The 18640-nt window shown below is 41.4% G+C and overlaps 1 protein-coding gene across 4 annotated transcripts in view; it reads right to left on the bottom strand.

The window, feature by feature from the left end:
* Positions 1–12796: 12796 nt before the first annotated feature.
* Positions 12797–18640, bottom strand: part of NETO2 (neuropilin and tolloid like 2) — a 31441-nt gene continuing 25597 nt past the window's right edge. For all 4 annotated transcript variants that reach the window (XM_061355652.1, XM_061355649.1, XM_061355650.1 and 1 more), the window contains 2 exons: positions 17941–18054; positions 12797–14814 (listed from right to left, as the gene is read on the bottom strand). In XM_061355652.1, coding sequence (XP_061211636.1) covers positions 14234–14814; positions 17941–18054 — 695 coding nt within the window. In that variant the 3' untranslated portion in view covers positions 12797–14233. The remainder of the gene's footprint in view (positions 14815–17940; positions 18055–18640) is intronic.

The following is an 18640-nucleotide window of genomic DNA, read 5'->3' on the forward strand; positions in this document are numbered from 1 at the left end:
AATAAAAAGAGCAAGAGAGCCCACAACATTACAAATGGATTTATGCTTTTTGTTCAATCAGTATACCTATTTTGTTACACTAATCATGCATGCGATGTTATAACAGAATTATAAACTCCATGAAGAAGTAGCAAGCTGCTATGACAAAACCAGTCATGTAAGCAAAGCATTACTCTGCTGCTATTCAGAAAGATGGTAATTATGTGGCTTCTTGCTTGAAGGTGTGAGTAAGAGTAGGGTAGGATAATGTGGGTCCAAAATGCCTGCTGACAGGAGAAGAAAGCCTTATCCTGTGCCATCATGGCTCCTGTCTTCTCCAGACGCCCTTCCTGCTAGGTTTTACAGAAGCTGACAGATACAGGTGAAAAATTTGTTCGGTTTTTGTAAAGGAACCATATTATTCCCTGATCCTACATAAAGAAAGCAATCAGGTTGTTACAGGGGTCAGTTTTTCCTTATGGAGATGGAGGCATTCCATAGGATTACTGCATAGAATCTTTCATTTTTTAAGGATGAGACACGGGGAGAAGAAGGAGCTCTAAAGCTATAAAACTCCACAAACTCACCTGTCAGGATCTCTGTGTAGAGTTTGCCACTCATAGATATAGCAGATGGCAGCACTGTTGTGAGTTTGCTGCCTCCAAGAGCCTCTGAGTTAGGCCACCTTCTTTGTACATGCCTAGAGCTCTCTCTGCTCTTTGGTTAGAACATACAGTTGATTTGTGAGCACCTGAAAATAAGTATTTCATTTATTACAAAAACTATACTTGTTTTACACAGTAGTTACTTGTGTGAGTAGATTCATCAAAGACAGTAGACTTGCTTAACTGTGCAGCTGAGTAAGTCGCAATATATCTTATCTTTGTCAAGCAGTTGGTATCTTGAATTGAGAACTGCTATAGACATTTAATTACCGTAAGTTACTGAGACAGTAATTATTATACTGTCTTGTATTTGAATTTGTCTTGTATTTCTGTCACCAGAATCACAGAATCCCAAGGGTTGGAAAGGATCTCAAAAGATCATCTAGTCCAACCCCCCTGCAAGAGCAGGGTAACCTAGAGTACATCACACAGGAACTTGTCCAGGCGGGCCTTGAATATCTCCAACGTAGGAGACTCCACAACCCCCCTGGGCAGCCTGTTCCAGTGCTCTGTCACTCTCACAGTAAAGAAGTTTTTCCTGATGTTCACGTGGAACCTCCTATGCTCCAGTTTATACCCATTGCCCCTTGTCCTATCACTGAAAAAAACCTAGCTCCATCATCCTGACACTCACCCTTTACATATTCATAAACATTGATGAGAAATAAATGTAGGACTCCAGAATTGTTAGAGGATTATTTGTACTAGATTTTATATGCTTCTTAGATTGCTGTTAAAAATTATAATCCACAAATATTTACAATACTAAACCAGTTTAAAACCTATTATATATTTAGTTTGTTTATCTTTTCTTTTGATATTTGCTTACAAAAAACACCCCCAAACTCCAAGCTTTTCTTGAGCCATGTTTTGAAAGGATAGGTATCATCTTTGAAGTTCAGGATTTCTATTCTAGCCCTCTCTTTCCCTGTGAGAGCAAAAATATGTGTCTGGCCTTTTGAGCTCATTGTGGCCCAGGACATGCAACAGTGGAACTTGCAGCCTTTCATCTCCCCTTTTTTTTAATCTGTTTTCATAGCCACAGGTATAAACAAAGTCTTTGTTTCCATTTTGTCTAATTTTCTGCTTAGTTCCCCTCAAAGCAAGCTCTTTTTAGAGCCTTTAAATAGTCCATTACTGTGATGCTTTTTTCTTGAAGTGTTACAGGCTTTGTTTCTCCAGGGAATGGACTATATATTTTGTTTAGTACTGTAACCTATAAATTACTTTCTTTCTGAAACTTCTTCTTTTACTTTCAACTGAGGAGATGACTGGGCATTAGATATAGGCAGTCATTTCCTGCCTTATAATGTAACAGTCCCAAACCAGTGGTACCTGGAGGCAAACTTGTGTTTCACAGGTTTCTTAGCTGCTGTACACCCATAGAACAGCCCTGTGCCAAGTGCTGCTTCACTGTGACTCTCCTGAGTGAAAGCACTGGCACGCGGCTCTCTGGTGACAGATAGTATCAATCAGTTGTAATGAAATACTTCACTCCAAAGAAAATGTTTTTGTAGACATTATCCTCATCTATAGTCAGTATTAAGTGTGGGAGAAGAGAAGGGAGCAAGATATGCATGGGAAAGATCCCAGTTAAAATTTTGTAATGAGTTTCCAGTGTAGCATGTTACATATATTTACTAACCACCCAAATTTGTGCAGTGTTCCCATGTGATAGTTACTTTGACCATAGATGAGCTGGATCTGAGCATAAGAAAAAAAACCAACCCAGCAGCTGAATGGATTTAAGCTAGCAAAATGAGACTGTTCAATTTAATATCAACTACAGTAACTAACCCTTGCTGGCATTCTCTGTGACCATTCCAACCTTTATGGAATTATTTTATTTAAATTGAATAAAAATTCAAGGTTACTACAAAGCCTGGAGTTTTCGATGATGCTGTAGGCGTTTGCTCTTTCCCCCCACCTTTTTGCTGGCTTTGGTGGGTTTTGGGGTTTTTTTGCTTCTGAAAGACAGAGGAAACACAATTCACCTGGCTTTATTAGCTGTCTCTGCTTCAGAACAGGTTTGTCTCATTACTGTTATTCTCCTTTCTGGGTCAAAATAGTTTCATATCCTTTGTGACTATTTTTTCTTTGGTACTTCTAATATCATCCCCATTAGAAGTGGGAGGAATGTGACATAAACAGATTACATGAGTGTACTCTTGGCCAGGAAATGGCAGTGTAAACAGTAATTTGCTTACAAATATTTACTCTAGAAAAACATGACCTGAATAATGAACATCACCTGTTCATATGCTGACAAAAAGCTACTGTCAGCATAATCCCTATAACCATAACAATGCTACCTATTCTGATTTCAAACAACTTAAAAGATCTAACACTAATCATAGAATCATAGGTTAGGGATGAAAGGGACCTTAAGATCACCAAGTTCCAGTGCCCTGCCATGGGCAGGGACACCTCACACTAAACCATATCACCCAAGGCCTAGTCCAAACTGGCCTTGAACACTGCCAGGGATGCAGCATTCACAACTTCCCTGGTTAACCCATTCTAGTGCCTCCCCATGCTCACAGTAAAGAGCTTCTTCCTTATATCTAACCTAAACTTCCCCTTTTTAAGTTGGAACACTTTACTCCTTCTTCTGCCACTACAGTCCCTAATGAAGAGTCCCTCCCCAGCACCCCTACAGGCCCCCTTCAGATACTGGAAGGCTGCTCTGAGGTCTCCACGCAGTCTTCTCTTCTCCAGGCTGAACAGCTCCAACTTTCTCAGCCTATCTTCATAAAGGAGGTGCTTCAGTCCCTGATCATCCTTGGGGCATCCTCTGGACTTGTTCCAACAGATCCATGTCCTTTTTATGCTGAGGACACCAGAACTGTACACAATGCTACAAGTGAGGTCTCACGAGAGCAGAGTAGAGGGGCAGGATCACCTTCTTCAACCTGCTGTCATGCTCCTTTTGATGCAGCCCAGGATGCAGTTGGCTTTCTGGGCTGCAAGCGCACACTGAAGCTGGCTCATGGTCATTTTCTCATAGACCAACACCCCCAAGTCCTTCTCCACAGGGCTGCTCTGAATCTCTTCTCTGCCCAGCCTGTAGCTGTGTCTGGGATTGCTCCCACCCAGGTGTAGGACCTTGCACTTGGCATGGTTAAACTTCATGAGGTTGGCATCAGCCCACCTCACAAGCGTGTCAAGGTCCCTCTGGATGGCATTCCTTCCCTCCAGTGTATCAACCAAACCACACAGCTTGGTGTCATCGGCAAACTTGCTGAGGGTGCACTCAGTCCCACTGTCCACGTCAGTGACAAAGATGTTAAACAAGACCGGTCCCAAGGCCGCTCCCTGAGGGACACCACTTGTTACTGGTCTCCAGCTGGACACTGAGCCATTAACCACATTTCTTCGCCTGCGGCCATCCAGCCAGTTCTTTATCCACCAAGTGGTCCACCTATCAAACTGATGTCTCTCCAATTTAGAGACAAGAATGTCGTGTGGGACAGTGTCGAACGCTTTACACAAATCCAGGTAGATGACATCAACTGCTCTACCCCTGTCTATCAGTTCTGTAGCCCCATCATAGAAGGCCACCAAACCGGTCAGGCAGGATTTCCCCTTAGTGAAGCCATACTGGCTGTCACCAACCACCTTGTTGATTTTCATGTGCCTTAGCATGCCTTCCAGGAGAATCTGCTCCAAGATTTTGCCAGGCACACAGGTGAGCCTGACTGGGCTGTAAGTCCCTGTGTCATCCATTTTCCCCTTCTTGAAAATGGGGTTATATTTCCCCTTTTTCAGTCATCGGGAACTTCACCTGAGTGCCATGATTTTTCAGTTATGATGGCCAGTGGTTTAGCAACTTCATTTGCCAGCTCCTTCAGGACCCATGGATGAATTTCATCAAGACCCATGGACTTGTGCATGTTCAGATTTTAAAGACGGTCTTGAACCAGATCCTCTCCTACACTGGGCCCAAGGTCTTCGTTCTCACAGTCCCTGCATCTGCCTTCCAAGACTTGGGTGGTGCGGTCAGAGCCTTTGCCAGTGAAGACCGAGGCAAAAAAGTCACTCAGAACCTCAGCCTTCTCTAAATTCTGTGTAGCCAGTTCTCCCAAGAGCTTCCTGAGGAGGCCTACGTTCTCCCTAGTCTGTCTTTTATTTGCAATGTACGTATAGAATCCCTTCCTGTTATCTTTCACATCCCTAGTGAATTTTAGTTCTAACTGGGCCTTAGCTTTCCTAACCTGGTCCTTTGCTTCCAGGACAACATCCCTGTACTCTTCCCAGGCTGCCTCTCCTTGCTTCCACCTTTTATAAGCCTCTTTTTTCCCTCTAAGTTTCCTCAGCAGCTCCTTATCCATCCAAGGAGGTCTCCTGGCCCTCCTGCTGCACTTCCTTCTCATTGGGATGCAACACTCCTGAGCTTGTAGCAGGTGATTCTTGAATAGCAACCAACAGTCTTGGGCCCCCCTGCCCTGTAGGGCTATATCCCATGGAACCTTACTAAGCAGGTTCCTGAAGAGGCCAAAGTCTGCTCTCTTGAAGTCCAGGGCAGTGAGCTTGCTGCACGCTCTTCTCACTGTCCTGAGGATCTCGGATTTGACCACCTCGTAATCGCTGCAACCAAGGCTGCCCTGGAGCGTCACATTTCCAACGAGCCCTTCCCTGTTGGTGAGCACAAGGTCAAGCACGGCACCTCTCCTTGTTGGTTCCTCTATTACTTGCAGAAGGAAGTTGTCTTCCACACAATCGAGGAACCTCCTGGATTGCTTGTGCCGGGCCGTACCCTCCCTCCAACAGACATAAGTGTGGTTGAAGTCCCCCATGAGAACAAGGGCCTGTGAGTGTGAGGCTTTTCCTATCTGCCTATAGAGTGCTTCATCCGCAGATTCCCCTTGATCGGGCGGTCTGTAACAGATCCCCACAGTAATGTCTCCCATCGCTGTTTTTTCTTTAACCCTGACCCACAAACTCTCTGTGTTATTCACAGGCAAATGTAGTAATTACTAAAGACAAGTGTTATGAGCAAACAGTGCGATAACCAAGGGCAAACAACCCTCTCACATAAAACATATGCTCTTCTAAATCTTACATTACTTCCACATAAAATACTAAACCTTGAGTATTAGAACTTTGAGGTACGCTGTTCCAGTTTAGCCATATTCAGTTGAGGCTCAGGAGATAATCCTGTGAGCTTTGAGTTTTCCTTGGTTTTTGTTTTCAGGTGAAAAATAAGCTGCAGTTTAAACTCAGAAATTAACATAATGCTTAAACTCTGAAATGTTGTATTTTAATGATAAATACTGCTACGATATTATTCTTGCTTCTAAATGCATCTAGAAGGATGACAGAAGCAACCCTTACATAGGTGATAATGTACATTGAGTTTAATTGTAAGATCTACATAATATATTTCTACATATAAAACAATCAAGTAATGAAGTAAGATTTAACACTTTAAAGACATCTAGGAAATCTGTGTTTGAGAGAAGCAGCTGTTCAGAGAAGACAGTATGTTTTGCATCCTTTAAGTACACTGGCCACATCCAGCAGCTATTGACATAAATTAAGTGATAGTAATGAAAAGACTTCAAAAGACCTCATTTTCCTTGTTTCTTCCTCAGCCTAGCTCTGTAAGAACAGGCTTATAAAAATTAAGTTGTTTTATCTGGTAAATGGTAGATTATCTTCAATAGCTAGATAAGAGGAAGCAAGTTGACAAGTCACAAATGTCTTGGTGATTTATTGAACAGATGGAAACCAGATTTTTATTAAGCTGATTCTCTAAAATGGAGTGTAGCAAAGGAATTTGAATGCGAAAATAAACTTGGAGGTCCATGGTGACACAGAACCACAGATTAGAGCACATTGACACGTGACCTATTTGTGCATTTTTAGGGGGATTTACGCTGTACAGAGATGGTCACTGGAAACTACAGGAACAGAATTCTTAAAGATAGTAGCTTTTATATTGTTAGATTGAGATAGATGTTAGAAATACTCATTTTCAAGGCATGAATCAACTCAAATAAACACAAGACTTTTAAAATCCTTTCCCTCATTATAACTAATATTCAGTTCTAACTGTGTGATCTCAAAAATTTAAAACCAACATCAACAGGCTGAGGTAGATTTGAAATTTTGTTTTGGTGAACAATCTACAGACCTTCTGAGTAATCACAGGGCTCAACATAAACACTGAAGTACGGACATGTAAAAATAAACAGATTTGATTGAGTTTCACTCTGAACAGGTACAGAGATTGACCATACAGGAAGATCCAACTGTAGATATGTTTCAGTATATCCATATGAATTTAGTTGTTCTGTTTCAAGCAGAACTTACTCTTATTTTGTCAGGTATAGATACTAGGATTTTTTTTTAAATTGTTTTGCTGTTGGTAACCTTTTGATAAAGGATTATACTTAAATAGTTTGGAAAATTAAATGTCATGATAATTGTTTTCTAATCTTTTTTAATGACTAAATTCATTTGAAAATAGGGCAGTCCTTTTTTCTCATTTAGAAGACTTGCTACTAATGCCAAGAATTCTTTGTACCAAGTACAAAACAGAACAAAGTGTATTTGAATTACTTACTTCAAAAAATTCTGTGTTCACAAGACAAGCAGCTTTTCTTGTGAGTCAGTGACAGCTCTTTTCGTAACAAGACACTTTCATCATGTTAAGTATAAATTACTGTTTCTGTTACCAGTGACCTTGTGCTCACCAACAGGAAGGGGCTGGTGGAGAATGTGACACTCCAAGGCAGCATTGGCAGCAGCAATCATGAGATGGTTGAGTTCAGGATCCTCAGGGTAGTAAGAAGGGCATGCTGCAAGCTCACTGCCCTGGACTTCAAGAGAGCAGACTTTGGCCTCTTCAGGAACCTGCTTAGTAAGGTTCCATGGGATAAAGCCATAGAGGGCAGGGGGGCCCAAGACTGTTGGTTGCTATTCAAGGATCACCTGCTACAAGCTCAGGAGTGTTGCATCCCAACGAGAAGGAAGTGCAGCAGGAGGGCCAGGAGACCTCCTTGGATGGATAAGGAGCTGCTGAGGAAACTTAGAGGGGAAAAAAAGAATCTTATAAAAGACAAAGCAAGGACAGGTGGTCTGGGAAGAAGTAGTCTAGTAAGTCCCGCTGACTATTACCCACTTCTTGTGGTGCATGTAGGTGCTAGTGATCTTGACAGCAGTACCCTGGGAATCATTAAGAAGGACTACAGAGCCCTGGGAAAGGTGGTTAGGGGCTCTGGGGCTCAGATAGTTTTTTTATTGATCCTCCAGGTCAAAAGGGAGGACTTTGGAAAGGTCAGATGGGTCTGTCAGGTTAATAAATGGTTAGAACAGTGGTGCCACAGCCAGAAGTTTAGGTATTTAGGACATGGCACTTCATGTGGGAGGTTAATGGAGCTGGTCTGACAAAGAAGGGGAAGAGCTGCTTTGGCTGGAGGATTGCCAGGCTGGTCAAGGCAGCTTTAAACTAGATGTGTTGGGGGAGGGGGGCATTCCAGCACGCCCAGTCAGTTGCCAGCACCTATAATAAAAGCTTGGAGCTGTTCAGAGATATTTCAGCCTCTCCAGGCAACAAGTCGGCTTTATTTGAAACTCAGCTCGGATGCCTCTATACAAATGCCCATAGAGTGGGGAATAAACAAGAGGAATTAGAGGTGAGTGCACAGCTAAAGGGTATTATATCATTGGCATCACAGAAACATGGTGGGATGACTCCTATGACTGGAGTGTTGCAATGGAAGGTTACAGGCTCTTCAGAAAAGACAGACCCAGCAGATAGGGAGGGGGAGTTGCTATTTATGTCAGTGATAGGCTGAAAAGAATGGAACTCTGCCTGGGGATGGGTGAGGAGTTAGCAGAGAGCTTGTGGGTCAGGGTCAAAGGGAGAACAGCTGTAGGGAACATTACCTTCGCGACCTGTTACAAACTGCCTGATCAAGAGGACTCTATGGATGAAGTGCTATGTGTCTACACATAGGAGCAGCCTCATGCTTGCAGACCCTTGTTCTCATGGGGGACTTCAACCACGCTGATGTCTGTTGGAGGGAGGGTACGGCCCGGTACAAGCATTTCATGAGGTTCCTCAACTGTGTGGAAGACAACGTCCTCCAGCAAGTAATAAAGGAGCCAACATGGAAAGGTGCCATTCTTGAGCTCATGCTCACCAACAGGGAGGGGCTGATGGGAAATGTGATGCTCCAGGTCAGCCTTGGTGGTACCAGTCATGGGATGGTGGAGTTTAAGATCCTCAGGACAGTGAGAAGAGCATGCAGCAAGCTCACTGCCCTGGACTTCAAGAGAGCAGACTTTGGCCTCTTCAGGAACCTGCTTAGTAAGGTTCCATGGGATAAAGCCTTAGAGGGCAGGGGTGTTCAACACTGTTGGTTTTTATTCAAGGATCACCTGCTACAAGCTCAGGAGTGTTGCATCCCAATGAGAAGGAAGTGCAGCAGGAGGGCCAGGAGACCTCCTTGGATGGATAAGGAGCTGCTGAGGAAACTCAAAGGGAAAAAAGAAGCTTATAGAAGGTGGAAGTGAGGACAAGCAGCCTGGGAAGAATACAGGCATGTTGTCCAGGAAGCAAAGGACCAGGTCAGGAAAGCTAAGGCCAAGTTAGAACCAAGTCTGGTGTAGTGGTTTAAGCCCAGGCTGTAAATCAAAACCACACAAGCCTCTCGCTCATTTCTCCCCGCCTTCTTCCCCCCAACCCCCCCCCCCCCCCCGCCACTGCTGGAGGAAACTGGAGGAGAATCAAAAGAATGTAACACCCACAGGTTGAGATAAGAACAGTCCAGTAACTAAGGTGTAACACAAAACCACTGCTGCTGCCATCAATAACAGTAAGGGAAATAACAAGGGAAAGAGAATAGAAAACCACCTGTCAACATGCAGCCCGATGGAGCAGTGAGCCAGCCATTCAGGGTAACTCCCAGTTACATCCTGGGCATGACGTGCTGTGGTATGGAATACCTCTTTGGTCAGTTTGGGTCAGCTGTCCTGTCTCTGCTTCCTCACAGCTTCCCCTCCTCCCTGGCACAGCAAGGGACTCAGAAAGTCCTTGGCCAGACTAAACATTTGAGCAGTAACTAAAAACATCAGTGTTATCAGCCCTGTTCCCAGGCTGAAAGTCAAAAACACAGCACTGCACCAGCTACTGAGAAGGAGAAAAAGAATGACTGCTACTGCTGAACACAGGACATCTGACTAAGGATGTGAAATATAACAGGAAGGGCTTCTTTAGGTATGCTGCAAAAAAAAAAAAAAAAAAAGACAGACCAGAGATAATGTAGGCTCTTTCCAGAAGCTATCAGGAGAACTGGCTACACAGGATTTGGAGAAGGCTGAGGTTCCCAATGACTTCTTTGCCTCAGTCTTCACTGGCAAAGGCTCTGACCACACCACTCAAGTCTTGGAAGGTAGACGCAGGGACTGGGAAAATGAAGACCTTGGGCCCACTGTAGGAGAGGATCTGGTTTGAGATCATCTTAAGAACCTGAATGTGCACAAGTCCATGGGACCTGATGAAATCCATCCGCGGGTCCTGAAGGAGCTGGCAAATGAAGTTGCTAAGCCACTGGCCATCATAACTGAAAAATCATGGCACTCAGGTGAAGCTCCCGATGACTGGAAAAAGGGAAATATAACCCCCATTTTCAAGAAGGGGAAAATGGATGACCCAGGGAATTACAAACCAGTCAGTCTCACCTCTGTGCCTGGCAACATCTTGGAGCAGATACTCCTGGAAGGCATGCTAAAGCAGAGGAAAAACAACAAGGTGGTTGGTGACAGCCAGCATGGCTTCACCAAGGGGAAATCCTGCCTGACCGGTTTGGTGGCCTTCTATGATGGGGCTACAGAACTGATGGACAGGGGTAGAGCAGTTGATGTCATCTACCTGGACTTGTGCAAAGTGTTCAACACTGTCCCACACAATATGTCTCTAAATTGGAGAGACATCAATTTGGTAGGTGGACCACTTGGTGGATAAAGAACTGGCTGGATGGCTGCACACAAAGGGTTGTGCTCAATGGGTCCATGTCCAGGTGGAGACCAGTAACAAATGGTGTCCCTCAGGGATCGGTGTTGGGACCAGTCTTGTTCAACATCTTTGTCGCTCACATGGACAGTGGGATTGAGTGCGCCCTCAGCAAGTTTGCCGATGACACCAAGCTGTGTGGTACAGTTGATCCGCTGGAGGGAAGGAATGCCATCCAGAGGGACCTTGACACGCTTGTGAGGTGGGCTGATGCCAACCTCATGAAGCTTAACCATGCCAGTGCAAGGTCCTGCACCTGGGTTGGGATAATCCGAGGCACAGCTACAGGATGGATGGAGAATTGATCCAGGGCAGCCCTGCAGAAAGGGAGGTGGGATGTTGTTTGATGAGAAAGTTAACATGAGCCGGCTTCAGTGTGTGCTTGCAGCTCAGAAACTGTGTGCTGGGCTACATCAAGAGAAGTGTGACCAGCAGGTCAAAGTAGGTTATCCTGCCCCTCTGCTCTTGTGAGACCCCACCTGTAGCACTGTGTACAGTTCTGGTGTCCTCAACATAAAAAAGACATCAACTGTTGGAGCAAGTCCAGAGCTGGGTCTTGAGGATGATGAGGGGCCTGGACCACATGAAGACAGGCTGAGAAAGTTGGGGCTGTTCAGCCTGGACAACAGAAGGCTCGTGGAGACCTCAGAGCAGCCTTCCAGTGTCTGAAAGGGCTTACAGGGATGCTGGTGAGGAATGTTTCATTAGGGACTGTAGTGATAGGGCAAGGGGGAATGGGTTTAAGCTTAAATAGCGGAATTTCAGGTTAAATATAAAGAAGTTCTTTACTGTGAGGGTGGTGAGGCACTTGCACAGGTTGCCCAAAGAAGTAGTAATGCTCCATGTCATATATGTAAATGCAGACCTATCCTGACAGAACTCTCAAGTACCATGGTTCTTAGTTGCTTTTATTTTTGTCTTGGCTGTAGGTTTACTTCTAGAACTTTTATCCACAACAAATCTTCATGTTCCATAGTCTGATGTCTAAGCTGCTAAGATAAATGAATTATAAATATCAAAAAGTAATTAATGCTGTTTGCCTTTTCGTGGTCCACCTGTGTCTAGGGACCAGGTTTTAACGAGGCAGGAGTATCTGGTCTTTATTTATCCTAAAGAAAGACCAAAAAACCCTGATTACACAGCAAGGAAGTGGGGAAAGAGAAGCTTGTAGAGCTGGGGTTTTAGACACTGGAAAAAGTTCTGCACAGAATACATGACTGGCTATGGAAGCTCACCTCTATTCTCTGGGGTATAAAAACTGCCGAAAGCCGCTGTGTTCTGACCATGTAATCAAAAAGTTACAACAGAGACTGAAACAATATTCAGGCCGTTTGGGAACTTCTTCAATAGAGCTTTCCCCTTTTTCTCCATGAAATTGGGCTTTGCAGGCTTGCTATTTATTTTATTGTTACCGGTATACTGCTCAAAGACAACAGAACTTAGGAAAGAATAGGGATCACATTTTTTTTTATCACACGAACAAATATACCTCAAAGAAAAGTTAATCATGCACGCCTAGCACTTACAAGAGTTATATGGATAAAAATGACCTGTGTAAAACTGCGTATTACTTGTAGAAAGAATCTGGAATTAACAGACTGTCACAAATAACATTCTGTACCATATAACTTGTGGTGAAATATTTATTACTGAAATCAATGAGAATTAAACTGAATCTATCAAGAAATGTTTTAACTACATACTCAAAAACTGTCAACTCAGGTAGATTTTTTAACACATCTGCATGAAGTGCATCTAAAAATAACGCCCATTTTCATTCTCTCAAATTAACATACACTCTGGGACCAGCACAAAAACTGACACCACGATACAGCCTTACAGGTCTGATTTTTGAGCTTCAAATTAAATTCTTTCTAGACATCTGACTGGGTTAATTTTTAAGTTGGGAAGTGCTGGAGGTACACAATTTCCCTCAATCCTCTTCCCCCCCCCCTTTCATTTCTTGCTATCTAAGCATTTGCAAATACATTAAAAAAAAATAATCATTCTTACGGAAATCTGTGATTACAGTTGTTAACTTTTTATTTTAAAGAAACGATTTTTCAGTTACTAGGGTCGTATATTAAAGTTTTGGGGGTTTTTGGTTTTTTTTTTGTATGATATTCAGCAAGCATTATGGTTTTACATACATTTGTAAATACAGGATATGCCCAGTACACACTGGTTGATCACCGTTAGTGAAAGTTTTCCTGAAAACAAAATATCAGAATAAACCTAAACAAGCCAGGGACTAAAATGTAGGCTTATATAGAAGTCATATTAAGTATTCTTGTCAAATTGCAATGTACACAGCAGGCAGTGCATGTTACTTCGAGCTGCGAACAGGGACACTGAAACAAGCCTGCTGTACAGCTGCTAGATTTTGTTTCAATAGTCTGTACAGTATCAAACTGTATAAAAAGTTTAAAAACACAATGAGAATTATTTTATTTTAAAAAGTTTTTTTATATTGTAAAAATTTTAAAATTAGGTCCAAACCACTATTAAAAAAAGGTATGAAATGTGCAATTTTGCGAGTGGAATCAAGGGGTGTAACAAATGATCCAAGGGTCAATTAAGAGTTGCTTTGTGGTTTCTCTATCCCCAGTATCTTCATGTACCTGGTAGTCACACAGACCTCAGAGCAGTTCTCTTCAGGCAAGCAGGACATGAGCTAAAAGTATTACCACTGATTTCAGTAGGGAAGATTTGCTGCAATATGGAGGAAAAAGCTATTTAAAGAACAAATGTACAGTACAGACTATTTATAACAGTACTTGGAAAAGGCAGGAACAAAACTTCTCTAACTACAGAGCTGTGAAATCAGTGAGCCATATGGATCTGTAATACATGGCAGAATATTTTAAAATCCCAAACCTTCTTGAAAAAATACTGTTGTGAAAGTCTGCATTTAGTCTAACAAGAGTACTGTACTTGCGTTTAAACCACAATCTGCAAAATTCCATATATTCAAATGTATTAAAATTCCTGTGAGTCAATATTTTAAAAGGCAGGAATCCTTTTCACTTCTCACAAAGCAGAGTGAGGAACTAACAATTAAAGGCAATACAAACAGTAGGCAAGATGAAACACGGCTGTAACACTATTCTTGATTCTTAACTGGCACTTAACACTACTTTCAATTTGACAAATACAATAAGACACCTATGTTGACACACATGTGCTGCACTTTTATTTATGTAACTGAGGTATTAAAATTGTCTTGAAAAGCAGACGCCTAAAGAAGAGAAAATTAGATAAGGAAGAGAATAGTAATCATTGTTTTCAGTCTTCAGTGATTAGTAGCTTCTGGATTTTTTCTTCCGATATCATTTATTTATAATTTCCATGCAAAGTCTGTCTTACTCCTCCACTAGATAGGTATCTTGGGAAGATGGGAGGAAATCCACCATTTCTCAGAAAGAATTAGTTATGCAGACTTTTTTAAAATGAAATATAATAAGCTAAAAGTGTGTGTATCTCACACGCTGCATATAATACACTTTTAATATATACTGACATTGTACACAAGCATCTTGTAGACACTGATACCACCTTCACTAGGAAATCAAAAATCAATAGATAATGAACCTTGTGCCGCATCTTCTCTTCCTCGAACATAAATTTCGCACGGAATCTCTTCCATCACCCTGTCTTCTATGACTTGCTCAGGGCAGTCATGTGCTTGCTTGAAAGTGTAACTGCCTTTCTTGAATGTGCTGTTAAATGTTTTCATTGGCTGAGGCTGCGCAAAGTCATTGCGGAAGGGAAGCTCTACGGAGCTGAGATTTGTCCTGCTTTGTTTTGTATTAGAGGCCTGGGAGCCACAGTGATGGTCATGAATGCATCTGGAAGCTGTTGAAGGGCGTCTCGTTTTCTGGTAGTTTTCAAGTTCCTCTGATAAATCTGCCAGATCTGCAGAAATTTCTTTGTCCCGTAGTGAAAATAGTTCATAATGTGGAGGATCAAATACTTCCTGGAAGCCAGTTTTATTGAATGCAGTCTTGCAAGCCATAACCTTTTTGCGAGGTTGCTTTACTTGTACTAGAATTGAAATGATGAGAAGTACTAAAACTATTCCTGATGTGATGCCAATGATTGTTCCATGAGTTCTAGTAATTTGTTCAAACAATCCAGTTCTTTTCTTTTCTGAAAAGAAAAAAATGAGGATTATGATAAGGGTATTACGATTTTTCACATTTTTAATCATGCACTAAGACAAAGCAAGCTGCATTGTGATTTCTGTATAAGTGCTGTATTAATGGAATGACTTACTGGCATTGGAGGCTAAATCTTTGTGTCAATGAGATTTATCATCCTTGTACAGCAAGTGTAATTCTCTGTCTGCAGTAGTGGCTACTACATGGTATTTCAGTGGCAGGTGGAACTCTGTGGCCAGTGTAGACTGACTCAGCTGGGATGTGGTTTCAAGCCTGAACCTCTATCCATCAGTTCATATTCCAAAATGTACAAGTAGGCTTAAATTAACAGCTACAGATGATGTTTATCTTACCATGTTTTGCTCCTGCTGGTAACATTCCCATTGAAGTCAGTAGAAGGAAACCTAGATTTAAAATGATCTTTTTTTTCTGTAAAAGGGAAATCTATTATCATAATAATGACATGAAGGTGACTGTACTATTTGCTTTTACATCTCTTTGAAACTGAATGACTGTCTATTATGGAATTTGGTTATATCTTTTTCAATACAAGGAGCTTTAGCACAGATATATTCCAGTTTTAACAGCCCAGTAATCAAGTCAGATGTAAAAAAAAAAAAAAAAAAAAAAAAAAAGGGCTGGGGAGAACAGGCACAGACAAACTAATCCAAATCATATGGTACTTCATATGAAGTTCACATTCATACGAAACACACAAATGGCAGCATCAGAACAAGATGCTTTTCATACTAAAAATTTGTATTTGAAGATTAAATTTTTCCAGTTGGATTTCAGTTCAGTAAATGTACTTGTTTGGCAGTGTTCAAGTTCAGGTTGGCTAGGCCTTGAGCAACCAGGTCCAGTGGAAAGTGTCCTTGCCCACCACAGGGGATAGGAAGTGGATGAGCTTTAAGGTCCCTTCCAACCCAAACCGATCTGTGATTCTATTATTGTCTGAGGGGACTTCGAGAATTCTATACTGAGACTCTGCAATGTCCTCTGCTGGGAGAGTAAAGCATTTAAGACTATGTAGAAGAAAATACAGTACCCTAGATGCTGCACACTATGTTTAGATATCTGGCTCCTGGTACGCAACTAAGTACTCTGCACACAGTGCTTGGAGAGAGTCTGTACCACCCTATGCTGTTTGAAACAACCCATACACTAAACAGACTCCCAAGGAGTTGGCTAGTAAGAAATTATGTTTGAAATACAGTTCTACTTCAAAGCATTGACTGTCAGCTCTGAGTTAACGTGAAGGAGGGTATGTCCCTTCTCCTGCTGTCATGGTTTAAACATGCCTAGCTTAGATCTCAGTGTTACCATACATTGTGGGAGGTATGAATGCACAAAGGCAGTTTTCTCATCTGTGTCTAAGTTTCTTAACTCTCTGGTGAAAAAGTTGTCATGCAAAAGGTGATGTCTTCTTCAGTCTGTTTAAATAAATAGCAAACAACTGACTTTCCTATCAATTTGTGTGCCACTTGTCTTAGTTCACAATATGCTCAGGTTTTGTTAGCTATCAGTACGGATTACATGAGAACTCTGGGTGCTGGCAGAAATTTTACACAACTGTGAGAAGTTTCTTTTTAAGGCTAGATATTGCTTATTTGGTTACAGCAGCCTCTCTTCAGTCTGCCTACGCTGGCAATATCCAGTCTTCAGGTGTCTCTTCATTATTTGCTGTGCAAGTATTACAGCAGAATTTAGACTGTATTCAGCACAAAGCATGGTAGGTTATTCAGCACCATATACAGTAATTTGCAAATACTGGGAAAGACATTTTCTTCATGCTGTGACACGGTTTTAATGGAATTCATTTCTTAAATGCTGCAGTACGTGAGTGAAGTGTGGATTCCAGGCAAGATTCTAGAAAGTGGTTAGTAAAGAGAGGGAAGAGATCTGGAAATTGCACTTTAGAGGGAATACTGAATATTAACAAAGCTAAGCATTGTTTAGAGGAGCTCACTTTTACATTGAAAACTTGGGAGTTATGGATCAGCTTTGTTAACTGGAAAGCTTCCAGAATATACCTTGCATTTGAGTATTTATTAGTGGTATTTTTTTTGTTTGTCCCAAACGAAATTTCAAAGTAAGTTTTTTAAGACATATTTACTAAATATTTAAGCAGGATTCGTGTGTTGAAAAGCCATCTGATTCCAAGATTTTCTGTAAAGAAGGTTTTGACCCTTCCTGCAGGGTCGATTTCTCTTTGGAATGGAGTTAGTATTTAAATGTTTCTGGAGTTATGTGTGCAGACCTATTTATGCCTTTTTCTGTCAAAAAACAAACCCAAACCAGCAAGCAACCCTGCTCACATGTGCTCTTTTCTTGCTTTGTTTTACCAAGAGAAACTGTTGACTTCAAATTTATTTTGTTTCAACTCTGAAAATTTAGTGATTGTTGAAGCACAGATGAACATATTTGCAGTTTAGCAGAATGTTTCCTCATGAGAATTTTTCCTACAAACCTGATATTGAGACACATTTTTCTTGTAGCTGTGATGATTTAAACAATACTCCTGTGCCCCGTGTTCTAAAAGCAGTGATTTACATCTGTCCATTTTCCATAAAAGATCACTCCTGCTTTCTAAACAATTCTTCCTACCTGTTCTCACACCATATGCAGCAGCTGCATTTACTCTGAGATATCCTGTGATTAACAACTTAAAACAAGTGTTTTAAAATTGTCTTTCTCTTTGAAGACTGTTGCTTGAGACAGGGTTTTTATGCTTGAAGGCTTGTCTGTTTTCAAGCTCTGTATTTTTTTCTCTAAAAGGTATTACCTCTCCCTACAATCTTTGCTTCCTCTAAAGTTTAGAAATGGATAGGCTGCAACCTGGCAAATACTAAATTCTATTTCCTATTAAGCTGACATCCCTTTAAAATAAGATACTTTATGCTGAAGAGGAAGAAATTTAATTATAAAGCAGCAGGATCAATATTCAAGATGCCTGCACGTCTCCTGAGTTTAAATAAAAAATTTGGAACACCTTTCTGAGATTACTAGAATAGCTGTCTTCAGCATATTTCCAGGAAAAAGTGACTTCATGACTTTCCTGAAAGGCAAACTGACCAACCTAGCTCATAAAGGCTATGCTTTGGATAATACTCACCTCTGCAGTGATTTTCATCCCAAGGGTATGCACAATTCTGAATGCCATTGCACACTAAAGAATTATTGATGCACATATTGCTATGGCAGAAGTAAGTGTTGCCTGAGCAGGGAGCTGCAGAAGAGAAGAGAAAGAAAACATCAGGACTTTTCAGTAGTCAATGCACAGCAATAGAACTAGTAAATTCCTGTGATGTTTCGGGGTTTTTTTGTTGTGTTTTTTTTTTTTTTTTTTTTAAACATGTGTACTCATTTTTTATCACTTTTTATCACTTTTCTTGCACATCACTAATTACTGGATGATTTACTCCTGTCATATGATTTCTGGCAAGGGTATTATCAATGCTACAAAAAAAATTCTTGCTCAAAATAAGTAGCAGATAGAGATAGTCACATACCATGGATAATGGAAGAAGGCTTTAATACTTGCCTTTAAAATAAGGCTTTAATACTTCGCTTTAAAATACTTGCCTTTAAATACCTAAAAATCGTATGTTCATCAGCAGTTATGTATTTATTCAGTCTGCTGTGCATCTGCTATGCAGATGTTGTGAAGTAGTTCCTGAACATATGCATTTTAGAGTCCATTAATATCTTAAGCAAATCAGATTTCAGCCTGTGGAGGACTGTTTCAGTAACTGCAAGAGATTTCAATAACTGGAGGCATCAAAGTCATTCTTGCTTGTGAATCAAAGCTCCTA

This window comes from Neopsephotus bourkii, unplaced genomic scaffold (genome assembly GCF_033783945.1).
Source record: "Neopsephotus bourkii isolate Nb327-2 ecotype Australia unplaced genomic scaffold, CSIRO-AGI_Nbou_v1 NB_818, whole genome shotgun sequence".
Classification (NCBI taxonomy): Eukaryota; Metazoa; Chordata; class Aves; order Psittaciformes; family Psittacidae; genus Neopsephotus; species Neopsephotus bourkii.